This window comes from Denticeps clupeoides, chromosome 4 (genome assembly GCF_900700375.1).
Source record: "Denticeps clupeoides chromosome 4, fDenClu1.1, whole genome shotgun sequence".
Lineage (NCBI taxonomy): Eukaryota > Metazoa > Chordata > Actinopteri > Clupeiformes > Denticipitidae > Denticeps > Denticeps clupeoides.
In genome coordinates this window covers 3,026,925-3,044,575 of record NC_041710.1, presented here as the reverse complement: position 1 = coordinate 3,044,575, position 17,651 = coordinate 3,026,925, and the positions used below count along the sequence as shown (strand labels likewise).

At 47.4% G+C, this 17,651-nt stretch overlaps 2 protein-coding genes across 2 annotated transcripts; one reads left to right on the top strand and one right to left on the bottom strand.

Annotated features, from left to right (window-relative positions):
• Nucleotides 1–12: 12 nt before the first annotated feature.
• Nucleotides 13–613, bottom strand: LOC114788214 (cocaine- and amphetamine-regulated transcript protein-like). The gene is made up of 3 exons (XM_028976537.1): nucleotides 482–613; nucleotides 204–287; nucleotides 13–120 (listed from the first exon to the last, which is right to left on the bottom strand). Exons 1-3 carry the CDS (start codon nucleotides 611–613, stop codon nucleotides 13–15), a joined length of 324 nt encoding a protein of 107 aa, XP_028832370.1.
• Nucleotides 614–6,902: 6,289 nt separating this feature from the next.
• On the top strand, nucleotides 6,903–7,880 carry gadd45bb (growth arrest and DNA-damage-inducible, beta b). The gene is made up of 3 exons (XM_028976536.1): nucleotides 6,903–7,116; nucleotides 7,206–7,410; nucleotides 7,492–7,880. The coding sequence occupies exons 1-3, from the start codon at nucleotides 7,016–7,018 to the stop codon at nucleotides 7,594–7,596; spliced, it is 411 nt and encodes a 136-aa protein (XP_028832369.1). The 5' UTR covers nucleotides 6,903–7,015; the 3' UTR covers nucleotides 7,597–7,880.
• The last annotated feature ends 9,771 nt before the right edge of the window (nucleotides 7,881–17,651 follow it).

Sequence of the window (17,651 nt, the reverse complement as noted above, 5' to 3'; positions counted from 1 at the left end):
TTCCGGGCGTGCCTACAAACACTTGAGAATGAAGAGGTCACAGGCCATCCCCGGAGGGCAGCCACACAGCTTGCCAACTCGGGCACCCTTGCGGATGGCACACTGCTCGCCCGCGTCACACTGCAACACAAACAGGAATAACTCCCCCAGCAATCGACTTGTACTCTTTCCAACTCGGGAAGGGCAAGAAACGTGCTGCTCACCGATGGAAGCATCCCGAAATTCCTCGCTGACTTTGGCATTTGTTTGTTCTTCAGTTTTTCGAGAACTTCTTGCAACGCCTCAATCTATAAAGTGAAGGAGAACATGACTTACCCCCTCAGGATCTGACTGTAATTGATACTGCATTCTTCCATTATTAGCTGCAGCGAAATGGTCATTTCTTTGTTTCATTTACTAGTGCATTTCAGGTGCATTTCTTTATTGAATAAACTATGAACCAGTAACATAATGGCAAATTATTTTATATTTATTTTCTTACCAAATCTTTTTCTTCCTGAGTCTTAAAGCCAACGTCCAGAGAGCGTGTATCGAGCAGATCATCGTGACACGTGGCCACCATTAGAGATACTGTGAAGGTGACGCCAACGAGGATGATCCAAACGCTGACCATGGTCCTGAAGATCTGTCCCGTTGCAGCTGAAAACCGGGTGTGGTCCGACAGAAGCAGCCTCCTTTGGTGCATTTCAGCGGGACGCTGGCTTTATATCCACCACTGACATCAGATGCTGCTGCAGTATTCATGATACACCTCTGACATTGACGAGTCGAGTGCAGCACGAGTCTCATTTGCTGAAGAGATCAGAAAAAAGGTCTCTTGACATAAATTGGTTACTTTCTATGAGAGAACATCACACTTACGAAAGCAGAAAAGTGATTAACCATCAGAAAACTCTCCACCACAATAAAGGCAAATATCAGTGACCCTGACCTTTGACCAACAAAATCTAACCAGTTTAGGGTGCGAAGAGGATATTTTTCCTAAATAAGACTTGTATTGTTCTCTAAGATTCACTAGTTGTGCCCTGGTAACCTGCATGTTGGTGTCGTAGTGGGCGTGGTCCCGTTTGTAACATCCACTGACATCCCCCGTCTACAAGGGGTATTAGGACTGTAGAGAAAGGAGAACGGAGAAGAGATGGACAAAAGGGAATGGGAGGAGATGGACGCTGCACTACAGGAGGGAGTTTAAATCGTCCAGAATGGGGAAGTAAGGTGTGTGAGAGCTGTCAATCAATCATACTGGCAATGGCATGTTTTGATAAACAAAGTTTAAAAAGGGGAGGAGCCAGTTTGATTGATTGACAGCTATCACACACCTTACTTCCCCATTCTGGACGATTTAAACTCCCTCCTGTAGTACCTGTCCCTCTGGGCCAGGTTTTCCACATGCTCCTGTCATCAGTTCCTAATTACCGTGATTGAGTCCACAATACATGGCAGAGTAAAAAGGACGCAATCGCAGACTTACAGGACAAGGGACAAGGGACAGAACAAGCAAGAAACTTTGAAACACATCACAGGACACGATACAGAAATAATAACCAGACAGGGACAGGGCAAAGGCAGGATATTTATATGCTCAAACATCAGGTGGGTACACCACAATCGGGTAATCAGGTAGACGCCCAGTGAACATGAAAACTCCAGCCTGGAACACGGGACCGGAGCACCCCCCCAAATCCAGGACTGGGACAGCCCTGAAAGTGTTTAGTGCTCATCGTATTTGTCTCTTGTGCTATTATGTTTGTATAAAACCCTTGTTTGTTGCCTGAAGTCGAGCGTCCTTTCCTGCACTGTGACACGTGATTTAAAAAAAAAAAAATGGCTTGGTGGGAAGTTAGTCCCCATGCATGAAGTCTTATTTAGTGCCATTAAAAATAAGGCCCCAAGTCAGTTCCCATAGATAAGATGAGGTCACTTTGGCTTAACAGTCGATCCCCAGCAATCTCTTCAGGCTGTCTTTGGGTCCAAATGAGCATTTTTATCAAATGAGACATGTTCAAAAGCAGGGGATGGATGAAGAGAGGCATGCTGCTGCAGATGTAGATTCCTCATCCCAACACACAGCTTACGGCCTTCTCCCACACTTGCTTGTAATGTTCCGTTTCCATTTCCGAGTATATTTGGTCGTGTGACCTCACGCAGGAGAAAAGAACGTCACACGTCTGAAGCCTGCGACGGTCTTCTCAGGATATTACACTTGGTCCTGTTTGCTTTCAAATAGAAAGGAACCTTGTCCATATTGACACAAGTTCTAAATGTCTAGGTGGCCTTGATAGAGAATGAGGAGGGCGCCGAGGTCAGGGTGATGCTGGCAGTTCCATTTCTAGATCGTGATTAATCGCTAATCTTTACTTTTCTTAGCAGACGCTTTTATCCAAAGTGACTTACAAGAGGAAGACACCAGCAATTCTCGTTCGATTTCTATAGAATTTTCAGTTTACAAAACTAAGAGCCCTGATAAGGCCGAACTTGTCAGCAAAGAGCATGCTCGGAGATTGTTAAGTGCTAGACGAAGAAAAAATGATTGTATTGTTTTGTGCAATGTGTACGCATGTGCGTGTGAAAGTGTTAGATTTGTGTGAAATACTTTTTGAATAAGAGGGTTTTCACCTGCTTCTTAAAAGGTGGCGGTAGTCTCGGCTAGTCGTGTGGAGGAGGGCAGGTTGTTCCACCAGCCAGGGACAACAACGGAGAACATAGTTGATTGGAATCGGAGACCGCGTGAAGAAGGAATTTTCAGTCTCATTTCATTTGCTGATCTGAGAGAGCGTGCAGGAGTGTAGATAGGTAGTATTGTATTGATATAGGAGGGTGCAGTTCCATTTACAGCCCTGTAGGCAAATGCGAAGAAAGGAAGTGGTTGCACGTCTATATGTGATGTGGAGGTATGGGTGCAAAAAAAAAAAAAAAAAAAAGACCAATATTTAGAGGAAAAAATCCATACAACATATCCAAGTGTCTGAATATACAGTGAATATGTCACGTCCATGCGGGCATAACGAGGCGGGTGAACGGAGAGGAGGACGAACAGTGACGAACAGTGACGAGGAATGAAGGACGCTTTCACCTGACATCAATGGTGAAGCACAGGACAGGGGAGACATCCGAGACGTAGACACTGGTGAACACGGAACATAACGTCAAAGACCTGACAGCGGACAGAAACGAACAGGGCAGCTTTATACAATTAACACAGGTGAAAACGATTAGGGAACATTCCACATGACAACAATGAAAGTTGTAACCCCCATTTTGGACCGGATCTATTGTTTCACATGTAGGTTTATCTGAACCCTGAGACCAACAAAACACAAACAAAAATAACCAAAAACATGCATTTTTAAAAAGTTATAAATTCATCTGCATTTTGATGAATAAAATAAGTATTTGATCCCCTATAGGTAAGGAGCTGACATTGGGAGCTTCTCAACTTGTTACCTGTATAAAAGAAGCCAATCTGTCCAGATTCCAAACTCTGTACCATGTCCAAGACCAAAGAGCTTTCCAAGATTGTGGACCTACACAAGGCCATCACAAATGGAACAACCATAAAATAACTGCCTCAGTCTGGAGCTCCACGCAAGGTCTCACCTCGTGAGACAGTGTGGAGACCAGAACTACTCAGGAGGAACACACTATACTGCGAAGGCCTGCTAAATAAAGCACCTGTACATCTAAATTTGGGGTCACCAACCCTGGTCCTGGAGGGCACTTGTGAAAGTGAAGTGGTTGTGATACACTGCAGCACAGCACACGGTGACACAGAGAAATGTGTCCTCGGGTGGTGGGAGGGTATTGCAGCAGGACAATGGTGCAAAACAGACGGCCAAGGTAACAAATGGTTGGCTCAAGAAGAAGCATATTGCGGTTTTTCGAGTGGCCTAGTCAGCCTCCAGGACTCTGTGGAGAGGGCTAATGGTTCGAGTTGCCAAACATCAGCCACAAAGCATGAATGACTTGGAGAGGATCCGCAAAGAGGAGTGGGAACAAATCCCCCCTGAGATATGTGCAGAGCCAATGTGGCCAAATATAAGAAACGTCTGACCTCTGCGAATGACAACAAAGCTTTTGCCACAAAATACTAAAGCAAAGGGATCAATTTTTTTTTTTATTCATGAAAATGTATTTATAACAATTATACTTATGTAGCGGTTCTTTTTCTGCGTTGTGTAATTTTTTTATTTCTTTTCTTGAACCGTAATTGACGAGCTGACACCCAAGAAATTTTCCGTGCAAAGTGCATTCTGTACAAAAGCGAGGTCACATCAGAACATCGCGTCACAAATCGCGTCTCTCTGCACCTCTCTCTCTCACAGCTCATGCCATGTGTCTAAGAGAACTAAACCGGGTCTCCAACCCACTAACCCAAGGGCACGGCCGCATCCAACCACTTTTCGGGGGGTGATCAAAGTTTTAGAACCCACATAACTTTTTATAATAATCATAAATTGAACAAACAAAAATACAGAAACATATTTAACATAACCAGAAATATTAACACATTTTAACATTCTACAATTGAACAAACACCCGGAGTTATCATTATAATTCCCTTACCCACATCAGAATACAGGTAAACAAAATAAAAGTCTTAAGAAAATAAGAAAATAAAAGACACAAGAAAGAAGAAATACACTTCTAAATCTAGTGTAACCATTTAACTCCGGCACACTTATAACAATTTCTAGATTTTGATCTGTCTCTCATTGTTCAAATAATGAAATTATAAACTGACCATTTCTTTGTTACTCCGCAGAGGTCCATTTTCCCTGATTGTATAGCTCTATTGTGATTGACAGAAGGCCATTGAGGAATCGATAGTGAAAAACAATGACAATGTAAGTATATATAATGAACAGTAGCTGAAACCCTATGCATTAAATACAATCTTTACTACATTTTATCTGCACTCTTCTCATTTTACCCCTCAATTTTACCAAAAGATAATCTCACAGATTCTCAGTGTTAACTGTGGCTGCTCCTGATCTACTTACAGTCACAATAACAACCACTCAGACCCCTCAGTGAGGGCGTGTCACACGGCCATTCACATGCTCATTAATGCAGTTTCGGTCTTTTCCCTGAGACTCGTCAATGGGAGCCCGTCAGAAGACCTTCATCACGCATCAAATCATCAAAATCGTGCCACAAGCCACGTCCCTTATGCCTGGATAAGGCGAATTGCTGCGCTAACTTGGTGGCGATAACAGCGAGGAAGATGATGATGATGATGATGATAAATGTTCATGCAGATAGTGATCATATGTGGTGAATGCCTGATAATGTCATGCTAGTGTATTCACATAATGCACACATCATAAATCCTCTCAGAATCAAGCCTGGAAAAACGTTACGTTATCAATCAAGAAGCCGTTAAGAAACTTAGTAACGGTGTGATTAATGTAAACGTAAATGTAAAATGTAAATGTGACAAACCAGTACTAGAACAAATTGTCAAAAGGATTGTTTACCAGAATGTTTGTGTAATTGTGATATTTAGATTCCTTGAGTTTTAGCTACAATTATTGGAGGACAATATTAAAAGATTTTATTAAGAAAGACCTTTACCTTCCTTTTTAAACATGCTCATTGGTCCTATCATATGCACCAACTGTCAATTTAAAAAAGTCAGTAGTGAAACTAATTAGTCCCTTCCTGAACTATCTAATTATTAATAATCCTGATTAAATGGTCCTAATGGTGATGTTGATATGTAGGGATGTCATTCTCTCCCAACTCTGTAAAATATTGAACAATCTCCTACAAGCAAAAGTCTATCGATGGAGAACCACAGGAGAACAGAGTTTCATCATGTCACTGTTTCATGAAGAGGAATAAACACTGTGTGTGGCTCAACATTTGACATACAGGGTTGCATCTTTGATAAATACAATACAGGCCAAAGGTTTGGAGACACCTTGTCATTCAATGTGTTTTCTTTATTTTCATGACCATTTACGTTGGTAGATTCTCACTGAAGGCATCAAAACTATGACTGAACACATGTGGAGTTATGTACTTAACAAAAAGTGGAGACCTGACCTCCACAGTCACCGGACCTGAACCCAATCCAGATGGTTTGGGGTGAGCTGGACCAACAAGTGCTAAACACCTCTGGGAACTCCTTCAAGCCTGTTGGAGAAGCATTTCAGGTGACGACCTCTTGAAGCTCATCGAGAGAATGGCAAGAGTGTGCAAAGCAGTAATCAGAGCAAAAAAACTAGAATATAAAATATGTTTTCACCTTTTAGTACAGAACTCCACGTGTTCATTCATAGTTTTGATGCTTTCAGTGAGAATCTACCAACGTAAATGGTCACGGAAACAAAGAAAACACATTGAGTGAGAAAGTGTGTCAAAAAATGTGTGTATCCTTTTTCATTGACTGTAAAGATTATATTGATTCACAGATATAGGTTATGCTGGATTATTTGCGCAACTTCCATCATTTTCCACCACTTCCAGCACCTCACACTATGCTGCTATGTTATGGTCATCATATAATTTCATACCACTACTACTGCCATTATTGTCGTAGCATATCATACACCACATGTCCACAGTGTCCCTTGTCGTGTTTTTGTCTTTGCAATCTCGTCTCTCTGTGTACTTGTATATGGTGAGATGACAATAAAGTGGACTTTGACTTTGACTTGATTCTCATATTCCCGCCGCCAGGTGGAGCGCGAATGTCGCTTCAAGGTGACACGAAAACGACGCCGGTCCTTACCCACCTGTCTGCGCATGCGCGGCCGTGGCGCCGTCATAAATAAACGATGTTATTATTAATATTAGTCTTTTATCTCGCGCCAGGGGGCGGCAGCGCGCGAGAGCGGCGCACAGTGACGTGTCCGCCGCGGCCACGCCCACTCGGGGGAAGGGGTATAAAAGCCCGAGCAGCGCCGCCCGCCGCGCCAGACGAGTTCTGGATTTGGCTCCCGCCGCCCCGGATGACCCCGGAGGGGGAAGCGCGTGTCCGTGGACGGTAGTCCCGCGTGTCCGTGACAGCATGGAGCACGTCAGCGTGGCGCTGGAGGAGCTGCTGGTGGCCGCGCGTCGCCAGGGCTGCCTGACCGTGGGGGTGTACGAGTCCGCCAAGCTGATGAACGCGTAAGACCCGGCTTCCGTCCCCACGGGGGACTTGTCCCCGTCACGGGACGCGTGCGTGCGCGGTTAACGTGCGTGCTCCATCCCCGCAGGGACCCGGACTGCGTGGTGCTCTGCGTCCTGGCCTGCGACGCGGAGCAGGAGGGCGACGTCGCGCTGCAGATCCACTTCACGCTGCTGCGCGCCTTCTGCTGCGACGTGGACATCAACATCCTGCGCGTCTCGGGCATGAAGCGCCTGGCGGACGTGCTGGGCGAGAGCGGCGAGGCCCGGGACCTGCACTGCCTCCTGGTCACGGTGAGTCGCGCGTCGCCGCGCCGCGCCGCGGGGCAGGATGGGACGGACGACCCACGCTAACGACGCGCCTCCTCCTTGCAGAACCCCCACGCCGAGCACCTGAAGCTGGACGAGGTGGGCAGCTACTGCGAGGAGAGCCGCTGCAACAACCAGTGGGTGCCGCTCCTGGCCCTGCGCGACCGCTGACCCCGCGGGGCGGGACCCGACCTTCCCTTTTTTCCCGGGAGAACCGCCGAGGGGGCGGGGCGACGGAGCCGAGGGGTCGCGCGCGCGCCGCCGGGCCGTGCGGAGGTCACGCCGGAGGGTCAACGCGGAGCCGACCTTCCGTCGCCGTGCCGTGGAAAGCGACGTTATTTATAATGAATATTTATTCATTGCCAGTGGAGCTCGTGGACTCTTACGATATATTTTATTTATGGACTTTTTGTATGCGGTTTAACTTAAAATAAATTTTTTTTTTGGAACGTTAAGATTTGTTTTTAGTGTGTGTATTTGCTGTTTTTGGGGCATTTTTAGATTCCTGAGTGGTGAAGCCTTTACAGAAACCCATGTCTCGGTGGGTTTAATAAGACATAAACCGGGCGGAGTTATGATAAAGAACCTGTGGGAATTGCAGTGCGCCTGTCCTGCAGATACTTTAATCGAGGATCTTGTTGTGCAGTCCTGTGTGACTTCGCTCCAGCCCAGCCGGTGTGATGGTCTTTGCTGACTGCATGGTGACCGAAACGGGCTGAAATTTTACTGTTCTTTTTTTTCCTCTGCTGAAGGCATTGTCTCTGGCTGCATTGTAGACTACGTGTTATTAGGCATTTAATGTTTCGCACAGACCCCCCATAATGCAATCATAAAAGAAAAAGAAATATATATGTATATACACACACTAAACTAACTAAAACTAAAGCTTCAACAGTACATGTTACAAGTAGGACTTCTGTACAATGAACAGGGCCTAACTGCACAACATTATGTAGGACGCTTGTGAGTGGACATGTTGGATATGGCGGACTTGCTAGGCAAGAGCACCGGAAGCCGGACGAGGTGGGCAGCTACCGCGAGGAGAGCCGCTGCAACAACCAGGGGGTGCCGCTCCTGGCCCTGTGACCCAGAAAACAACCGCAGGGAACTGAGGTCGGCCGGGGCGCTCATATCGCGCTGGGTGCAGACCTTGACCTTCTGACCTCTTCACTGAACCTCCTACCTCCCCAGGTCCTTGAAAGAGACCCCTCCCCCAGTTATAAGCCGCATGTGACCCCAGTTTGACCTTTCTGTGATGTACTTTGTTTTGATGCACTTGAGGTTTTTTTCTTTTTTTTTTTTTTATTGCATGCCACCGACAACATCTTTTCATTGGTGCTCATGTCCAGATGCGGCTACGGTGGCCTAGCGGATAAGGAAGCAGCCCCGTAATCAGAAGGTTTCCGGTTCGAATCACACTATTCCCCGGGCACCTGTCATGGCCGCCCACTGCTCACCAAGGGTTAAAAAGCAGAGGACACGTTTCGTTGTGTCACCGTGTGCAGCGCTGCAGTGTTTCACAATGACAATCACTTCACTTTGATCCACAGAGCCGCTCCCGGTCGCTGATTACAGGTTCCCGCCCCCCCTCCCCACGCTCAGACGGACACGACTGCGTCAGCTGGTGGTTTGTCGCGTTTATCACCCTCTGATCTGAAGGGGCTCGCCGGTGCCGGGCAGGTTCCGTTCCGGCCGGGCGAACCCGGAGGAGGCGGCGGGCCTCCTGGGTGTGTTTCAACCAGCGGGGGAAGAACAGTCCGTAATTAGCACGGCCAAACTGTGTGTGCTTCGCGTGCGTCCGTGCTAGAGTAAAGCGAGAACAGAGCGACGCCCGAGGCGTCCCGGCCGAGCACAATGCCCGCGTTCTCCGCCGCTTCTGCAGGCTGCTGACGTCAAGCCGGCGGGCCAAAAAAAACAGAAGGCCTTTGTTTCCATGGCAGCGATGGCGCGGCCTGTCACAATAACAGCAGCTAGGCCGAGCTATGAATAGCCCGACTGTGGGGCTATTTTAGGAGCGGCGGGGCTAAATCCGAGCGCCCCCTCCCTCCTGCGCGTGTGTGCGCAGTATTCTGGTGCTGGAGTCCCGTATTCGGGCGCGAGGGCGACTCGACGCGAGTCAGCAGAAAAAAATGATCTAGCGAGGCGTGGCACAAGCCGGCAGACAGACACGCCCACCTCTCCGACGCCGCGCGTTGTGAATTCAGTTTGGCCTTTGACCTACCAACGGTGATGCTTTGTGGCAAATTTAAAGAAATTCCCTCCGTGTGCTCACCAAAATTGGTTTCATCTTTGTGACAGTCCCTTGAGGGGCTTCCTGGGATTGTTTTCCCCACTCTAAACAAGATAAAGTTTGCAAGGCGGATATCACAAAATCTATAGAAATGGACAGATGAGGACAAACTCTTATTATATTGTTATTATGTTATACATTGTTTATTTATTGTTTATATTCTGTTATTACTCACAATTTTAATAAAAAGTTACAAAAAAGTTTTTAAAAAACAGAAAATGCCTTCTTAGTGCAGAAGTGCATCTTCAGATGTCAGGGCTAAATCTTCAAACTTTCGTCCGCATCCAAGTATTGACTATGTAAATAAAGATGATTGTCAAAAGTACAAAATACATTTATTTTTGGACTGATTGTAGATAAAAAACCGAATCATTTGAAAAACTGTATTTCCCCTGTTGAGTTGCCATGTCCCTAAAAATAAAGGAATTGGCCCGTATTTTACAGGGTGTCTCAGGTGCTGTTGATTGATATGAAGTCCATCAAATGAATCGGAAGACAGTCAGTGAGAAAAGTCTAATTGGAGTCTATAATATAATTTTTTTTGTCTTTTGATAAAGTTAATAGTTAATATACTTTCTTACCACCATGATTTAAGCTATGGTTTACAATCACTGGTGTGGCACCTGTGATACTGTGACAAGGCCTCGCTATGGTAGGTGACCTTTATCTTTCTGCACAAAAAATACTATTCTCATTTTCATAGTTTTTCCACGTCCCTGGAGTGTGTCCGGTCACATGACAGCACGTTGCCGAGTCCTCGTCTCAAATGTTTAGTCAACTAAGGTGACGGGACAGAGGGAGTTCCCGCCGGTGGTCAGATAAACATTTACATTTCTGCCATTTATCAGACGCCCTTATCCAGAGTGCCTTACAATCAGTACTGACAGGGACAGTCCCCCTGGAGACACTCAGGGTTAAGTGTCTTGCTCAGGGACCCAATGGTAAGTAAGTGGGGTTTGAACCTGGGACTTTGTGGTCTTCTGGTCTACTACCATGCTGCACGCTTTGGCCTGTCCTTCCGACCCTTGTGCAGGAATTAGGAAGTCCCAGAATCACGTCCTCACCAGTCCACCATCCTGACGCGATGGGACCCCCAACCATCGCCACCGCAAATCTGCATGCAGAGAGCACAGTCAGCACTGCCCACGCTTCCTGTCGCAGATTTCCAGTTATGACAGGAGATTTATGGTTGACAAACAAAGTCGGGGATTTTGAAATAACCTCGGAGAGACACGGGGGCGCACTCTCCGCCAGACAGGGAGGGGAACTTGCTTCCATCGTTGCATTCCACGCTCTCACTTTTATTTGCTCCATAGCAGACTGACTGATTGCAATGCCTGGCCGTGCATCCTGCCAGCCAATCAAAAAACTGAGTAGTTAATCATTGCATCAGCGCGTGATTTCTCAGTGTTTTATTGCAGAGACCTAATGGCCTGTTTTATGGCCACTTCCTGTTGTAGTAAAAGTGCCGTGCGATGCTCGCAAATGTGGCTTGTTGCCCATTGTGCGCCACTGCCGCCACAGTTGCATTACTACCAATAATAGCGGCCACAATGACCGCACAGCATGTAAAATCAGAATCGTGTGAAAATTACACACACAAAACATCTGGAAATGTGGGACATGTGCAACTTTTCTTCTGATCCCAACTTTGTAAATTCATCCAAGGGTGTTAGTAGCCTAGTGGTAACACACTCACCTATGAACCAGAAGACCCAGGTTGAAATCCCACTTACTACCATTGTGTCCCTGAGCAAGACACATAACCCTAAATTGCTCCAGGGGGGGACTGTCCCTGTAACTACTGATTGTAAGTCGCTCTGGATAAGGGCGTCTGATAAATGCTCTAAATGTAAATGTAAATGTAAATTGTCAAAGGATGAAGAGAGGGTGCAGAAGAACAAAAAAAGATGAGGAGAGGTGAAGAGCTGGGCTGACCGTGTCAGATTGATTATCTGACACGTGGCATGTGACCACCAGGGCGTAAGACACTAATCCCACAGTGGGGTCTGGAGAAAACAAAAGGCTCTCAGACAACGCAGAGCAAACGGGAGAAGGTTGGTCCAGACCTGTTGACCCTTTACACCAGCCGCTCCCAAACACTGAGCTGTGGGGAGTCTGCAGAGAGTTTTATTTTGACCAGATCGTCTCCCCCTCACCCCTCATCTGAGCCTCTTTCACACACCCGCCTCTGTTCTGATGTCTGATTAACAGTTCCAACAAGCCAACCTGAGCTGAAATGAGAACTTCCAGAGATCAGGGCTCCCACTGGTCCTGTGTTGTGAGGATTTGAGTTTATTACACCCTGTATTATCCATGAGCACAATGGCCCGATACATTACTACAGGAAAAACAAACAGAGCTCATTAGAACCATTTATTAAATGAAAAAGAGACAAGAAATACAGTGAATATTATTAACAGACAGTACAGACTATAATACTGATAAAACCCAACAAGCAATATAGATGCAAACATCTATATGAGAGATTTGGAAATCTCTCTGATTTCATAAAATATAAAAGCGGTCGAAAGATAAAACACAATGAAAAGAAATCCAAGAGACGCAGGGGCAGGAGGTGAAGGGCGGAGGAACGACGAGAAAATTGAATATCCAGCCTCCACGGCTCCTAAGAATAAACGTGGTTCCTGTGCTGATGCTGCTCGCTTGCAATGCTTCCTGGCCATTGTGCCTCTACACTTTGCATCATGGTAGCAGGGGTCAAAGGTTGCCACAATCCCCTTCACTGGCACACTCCAAAGGTCTGACTGTGCAGGTCCTTTGGCCAGTTTAGCAGCGGGTCAACTGAGGGAAGAACCCTGGAAAATGTGACCTTCCTGGGGTTTTCTGTCCACAATAAACACCGAAAGCAGAGACCAGATGCACAGAGGTCAAGCAACTAAACACACACACAAACCCAAACTGAACTTCAGTATCTAAAAGCAATTTTTTTAAATACCTCAGGATACTGGATTTAAATAAAATGCACAAATGCAATAAGTCAAGTCACTATATTACACTACAGTGCAAGTCAAGTGAAAAAAAAGTAGCGCCAGAACTGTTACTGACTACTTAGGTTTAGTGTGAACCGACAAGTAAGATCTCATGTTATTTGCAAATGACCGAACATGGACAAAGAAACTCAATCTTGAAATGTAACGTGAAGTCCAGCAAAGTATTTTCACTTTCACAAGAACACACACACACACACACACACACACACACACACACACAGAGGTTGCAACCTAATTATGAGGCGAGCAGCAGAAGGGACGGTTTGTGTCATTAGTCAACGTGTAGACGGTAAAAGGGAGCAGGTAGACAGAGACCTCATCCTCTGAGCCCCTTGGTGTTGAAATGGAAATTGATGGCGTCTGACTCACTGCAGCTGTCTGAAAAACACGTCGGGCCCACGGAGATCACCGGAGCTTAAACCGTCTGGAAATTCGTGCAGACAGCGGGTGTGAGCGAGTGAGAGAGTGAGGGAGGGAGTGGGCATGCGGCGGCGTGGCCGTCTCTTCACTTTAGTCCCGGTGACCTTTGCGGGGAAGCAAAAAGTAACAAAAGTCACGGAGCACACAGGGTGGTAGTTGCCTAGTGGGTAAAGACGCCACAAGGTCGCAGTTTTGACCCCCACTTCCTGAGCAAGACACTTAACCCTGAGTGTCTCCAGGGGCACGGTCCCTGTAACTACCTGTTGTAAGGCACTCTGGATAAGTGTCATGAATGTAAATGGAATATACGAAGAGCCTGAGGTCGGCGGGAAAACCGATGCTGTCTGTTTTTGATGTCTTGGGTCAGTGGTGGCCTAGCGGTTAAGGAAGCGACCCCGTAATCAGAAGGTTGCCGGTTCTAATCCCCATCCGCCAAGGTGCCACTGAGGTGCCACTGAGCAAAGCACCGTCCCCACACACTGCTCCCCGGGCGCCTGTCATGGCTGCCCACTGCTCACTCAGGGTGATGGTTAAATGCAGAGAACAAACTTCACTGTGTGCACCGTGTGCTGTGCTGCTGTGTCACAATGACAATAACTTCACATCACTTTCTCTTTCTAATATGCAGAGATGCAGCAGCTGGTTTATCATCACCGGCCACACCCGCCACTGCTTCTCTACAGAAACTCTTTCTATATCTTAATCTTTTTACCCATGATGCATGCATGCATGCATGATGCACAATGTGCAACCAAGCAGGAGTTTTGCACTACTCGCACGAATTAGAGCAGGTCAAAGGGTAAAATAAAGTCCTCCCTGTAGAATATAGCCTGGGGAGCTGGTGTGCCTCGGTTGCATAATGAACCAGCGGCAATAAATCTCCATGTGATTTCATTTGCATTTGTGTGCAAAACTAATTCCAATCTAATATCCCTGCACGCACATCCAGTTCGCAGAACATCGTGTCTTTGGACCGTGTTGCGTGGTTATAATTGCCCCGATTTACCCGTCCCGGCTGCAGGGAATACCCGAGGTGGGAATGGCGGCAGGAAACGCTGCCGGCATTCCGGAGATTCCTCGCGGTGCGAGTCAGACGGGGACGTTTGAAGTGGCCCGCGGAGAAGTGGAGGGTGGCAAAAGGCAAGTCCGACTCGAGCTTGAGTCGCTCAGATGGAGCTACTGATACCGTACGAATCACCGCACGCGGGAAGGAGTTATTTTGGCCCCGGACGAGAACAGCCTGTGCCTGCGAACAATCTGTGCCTGGGGCAGAATGCAGACAGCACAAAACGTTGGACTGCGCCTAGATAGAAATTCCGGTGCATGACAGAGGGCATTATCGTGCCGGGGCCACGGATGGAACAGCGAGTGCCTGACGGGACGCCACATCTAGAGAAATGAATTTGGACGCGTCTTGTACACGTTTGACAGGAGCGTGGTGGGAACAGGCCGTCCGTCTGGGGCCTCACTTGACTTGCGCCCCTGCAGCGGTGCATCGGACGCCTCCGGCGCGGCTGTCTTCTCGGCGGGCCCGCGTGAGACGCCCGTCATTAAAGGATCGCGGCGCTCAGCAGGACACGAATCACCGCCGGCTGACTCACGCCGCCCAGGCGTGCAGACGCTGACAGAGACAGGAGGGCCACGTTTCTTCTGGGTTCGCGGACGTAAACAGCTGGGAGGAGCCTCTGCGTCCTCGTTCTGCACAATACGTCACACGCCCGAGTGTAGCACGCTGTCAATCTTCATTCTCTACACTCCTTACGTGCAGATTATCATCACTTGAATTCAAGAGTTCTGTTTGGCAATATTTTATACGGGATATTTTATAAAGCAAAGATTTCTGGCCCCAGTCTGCAGGGTTCCTGTTTTATTTCAGACACGACCCCCCCACCCCCCTCAGCAAACACTTTCAGATTAGATTACACTGGTGCACGAACTGCACAGACAACTGGTCTAGACTCCCTCGAGACCAACTGTTCACGTAGATTCCACGTGTGACCGCAACAGAAGCTGGGCCTGCTGAGTCTCTTATCGTAAAAGATCTTCCTCGTGATATGGGTGCTAGTAGTTGGGGGGGGCGGGGACACTCGCCTGTGATCCAGAAGGCCGCAAAGTCCCAGGTTCAAGCCCCACTCGGGGAGAGTTGACGATGTCAACGGGCCTTGGAACATGTACATGATAATGGGCCCCAGAACAAGAGACACAGCGTGGAGGACAAAGGGACACTCTTAACAGCGAACGTCGTCACCAAGGCTACACCAATCAGTCGCAGCATCAGGTGGTGGATAGACCATGTCGCAGGTGAACAGTCAGCTGTGGGCTGGTCCTTCAGGAAAGGAACAATAAAGATGTGGTCAGCGTCGCTTCAGACCACTCATGGTGTCCAGTCGTCACATTCTCTCTTAACTTGGGTCCTGCTTTCATGTGAATGCTACTTGGGTTTGGAGAAGGTTTAACAGATACATAAGGGCTGCTTGTCCGACAACGTGAAACCAGTGACTCCCTTCCTGAGGAAACTCTAGGCGGGGCCGCACTGCTCTCTCCATTCGTTAACAGACACTTTTTGTGTCTCCTGCTGTTTTTGGGGGGGTTGCGGTTGGATTTTTCTTGCTTTTGGGTGGTTCGGGGTCAAAAGTTGAAAGATTTTGCTGTTCCGTTGTCGCACATTCTGTTCCGGTTCTGCCTGCAATTTTTTCCCGTGTTTTTGATCTTTCGGGACGGGCAAAAACAACCGGAACCGATCCATGGCCGATCAGATGCAATCGCTCCCTGTAAAACAACAGGCTACGCCCTCCGCCCCTCCCCCGGCCGCAGCGTACCCGCTGTCCACTCACCCACCATTACCAGGGCTTGTAAACAGTGGCCGGGAACAGGGTGCGTTCCCTCTGCCCAGGGGCAGGGCCGGACCGTCTGGACGAGCGCTGCTGCTCTTACGTAACACCTGTAGTATCAGACTAATCTGGGATCGCGCTCTGCAAAAATAGAGCTCTTGTAGTGTGTGTGTGTGTGTGTGTGTGTGTGCGCACTCACATGTCTGAGCACAGAGAGCCGCCTCACACGGCGCTCCGGACTGTTTACCCATCTGCTGGCTACAGGCTGTCTGGTCCTCATTATTACTTCAAAAGAAGAGAGGACAGTATGGATGGGCGATCGGCGCATGTGACTGGGGGACGGGGAGGGGCGCCTGATTCTTTCATCTCCCCCCGACAGCCGCAGATCATTTGTTCTGCGCGCCCCGACAAAAGCACTAATCTTCTGGGTGGAGCTGACATTACCCCGAGCGCGGAACATGCATGCAGGGATAATTGGAGATGCGAACGGTGCATGATGTTCTCGTAATGAAATGTTCCAGTGGGTTCCAGTGCAAAACCAAATGCAACTGTTTGTTGCCGATGTGCACCACACGGGCCTTGCCCGGAACTAGTCCTGTTATGCACCATTATCCGCACCGCTGCAGAGCGGTCATGCACGTTCCGCGAAGTGGGCTTCTGAGATTCCAGGTCCTCCTCTGCAAGGTCCAGCAGGGTCCCTGCAGAAAGCCTGGGCAACAGGAGCCATGCATAAATCACACGGCATCGGCCCTCCTCGCCCCATGTTCCGCTGTTCTGCACCTGCAGGGGGAAGTCAGGCTTGATTCAGGGAAGAATCCTCTATGAGAAGAACTGACTTTTGCATAAAAAAACAGGCTTTCCAGGTTTAGTCTAGTCTTTGCGTCAAGCCGTCATTTTAGTTTTTATTAGACAAGACTAATTTTATTCGACTAAAAGTCTGAGCATTTTAGTCTAGTTTTAGTCAAAATTATCCATGAATAGTTTAGTCTAGTTTTAGTCAATGAAAGCTGTTTTTTAGTCTCTCTTTTTAGAAATGCTATTCTATTCAAACCAGCCAATATAGTCCAATGGCCACATTTCTTTTCCATCACCTTTTTCTCCCAGATATCTGATAACCCACCACCATATATCTATGAGCCACCACAAGCATTCTGAAATCTAAATTGTGTGCAAAAATGGAACTGAGGAAGTGACGCAATCCGTGCAACCGAATGTAAGACACATGAAGCAGAAACACTGCATAATAATAACATGACTAAATTAAAGGAGATAATGTCTCATCTCAAGAGATGTCTCATTTTTACTCGTCAACAATGTTGTATTATGATATATTCAGGAGCATCTGGCTGCATCCACTGTGAGGTGTGGAGCTTCACAGGAGACGGCAACACGGTAGGCTGACTTTATTCATGGATAGGGTTAGGTTTAGGGATAGGGTGATGTGCAGCCAGACCCTCCATGATATATTTCATTATAGTTATCATCACATGGCCAGCATTTGTGTCTCATCTCATTTGAATCACGTCATAAAGGTTTGCTTATTTTCATTGATGAAAACAACGCTATGACAAAACCGAGAAAATGAGAAAAAAAGTAAACATGTTTGTATAAAACAATATTGTCTTCTGTATTCCAATCGAATGGCAAATAAATCTGTGGAGGTCAGACAAA

Bases quoted from the DNA above. Each gene is read 5' to 3' on its own strand.
- gadd45bb (XM_028976536.1), top strand. From the start codon at position 7,016: ATGGAGCACGTCAGCGTGGCGCTGGAGGAGCTGCTGGTGGCCGCGCGT. The intron at 7,117-7,205 runs GTAAGACCCGGC...CCATCCCCGCAG, and splicing joins TCCGCCAAGCTGATGAACGC to GGACCCGGACTGCGTGGTGC. The intron at 7,411-7,491 runs GTGAGTCGCGCG...TCCTCCTTGCAG, and splicing joins TGCACTGCCTCCTGGTCACG to AACCCCCACGCCGAGCACCT.
- LOC114788214 (XM_028976537.1), bottom strand. From the start codon at position 613: ATGGTCAGCGTTTGGATCATCCTCGTTGGCGTCACCTTCACAGTATCT. The intron at 288-481 runs GTAAGAAAATAA...TTCACTTTATAG, and splicing joins CTCAGGAAGAAAAAGATTTG to ATTGAGGCGTTGCAAGAAGT. The intron at 121-203 runs GTGAGCAGCACG...TTTGTGTTGCAG, and splicing joins ATTTCGGGATGCTTCCATCG to TGTGACGCGGGCGAGCAGTG.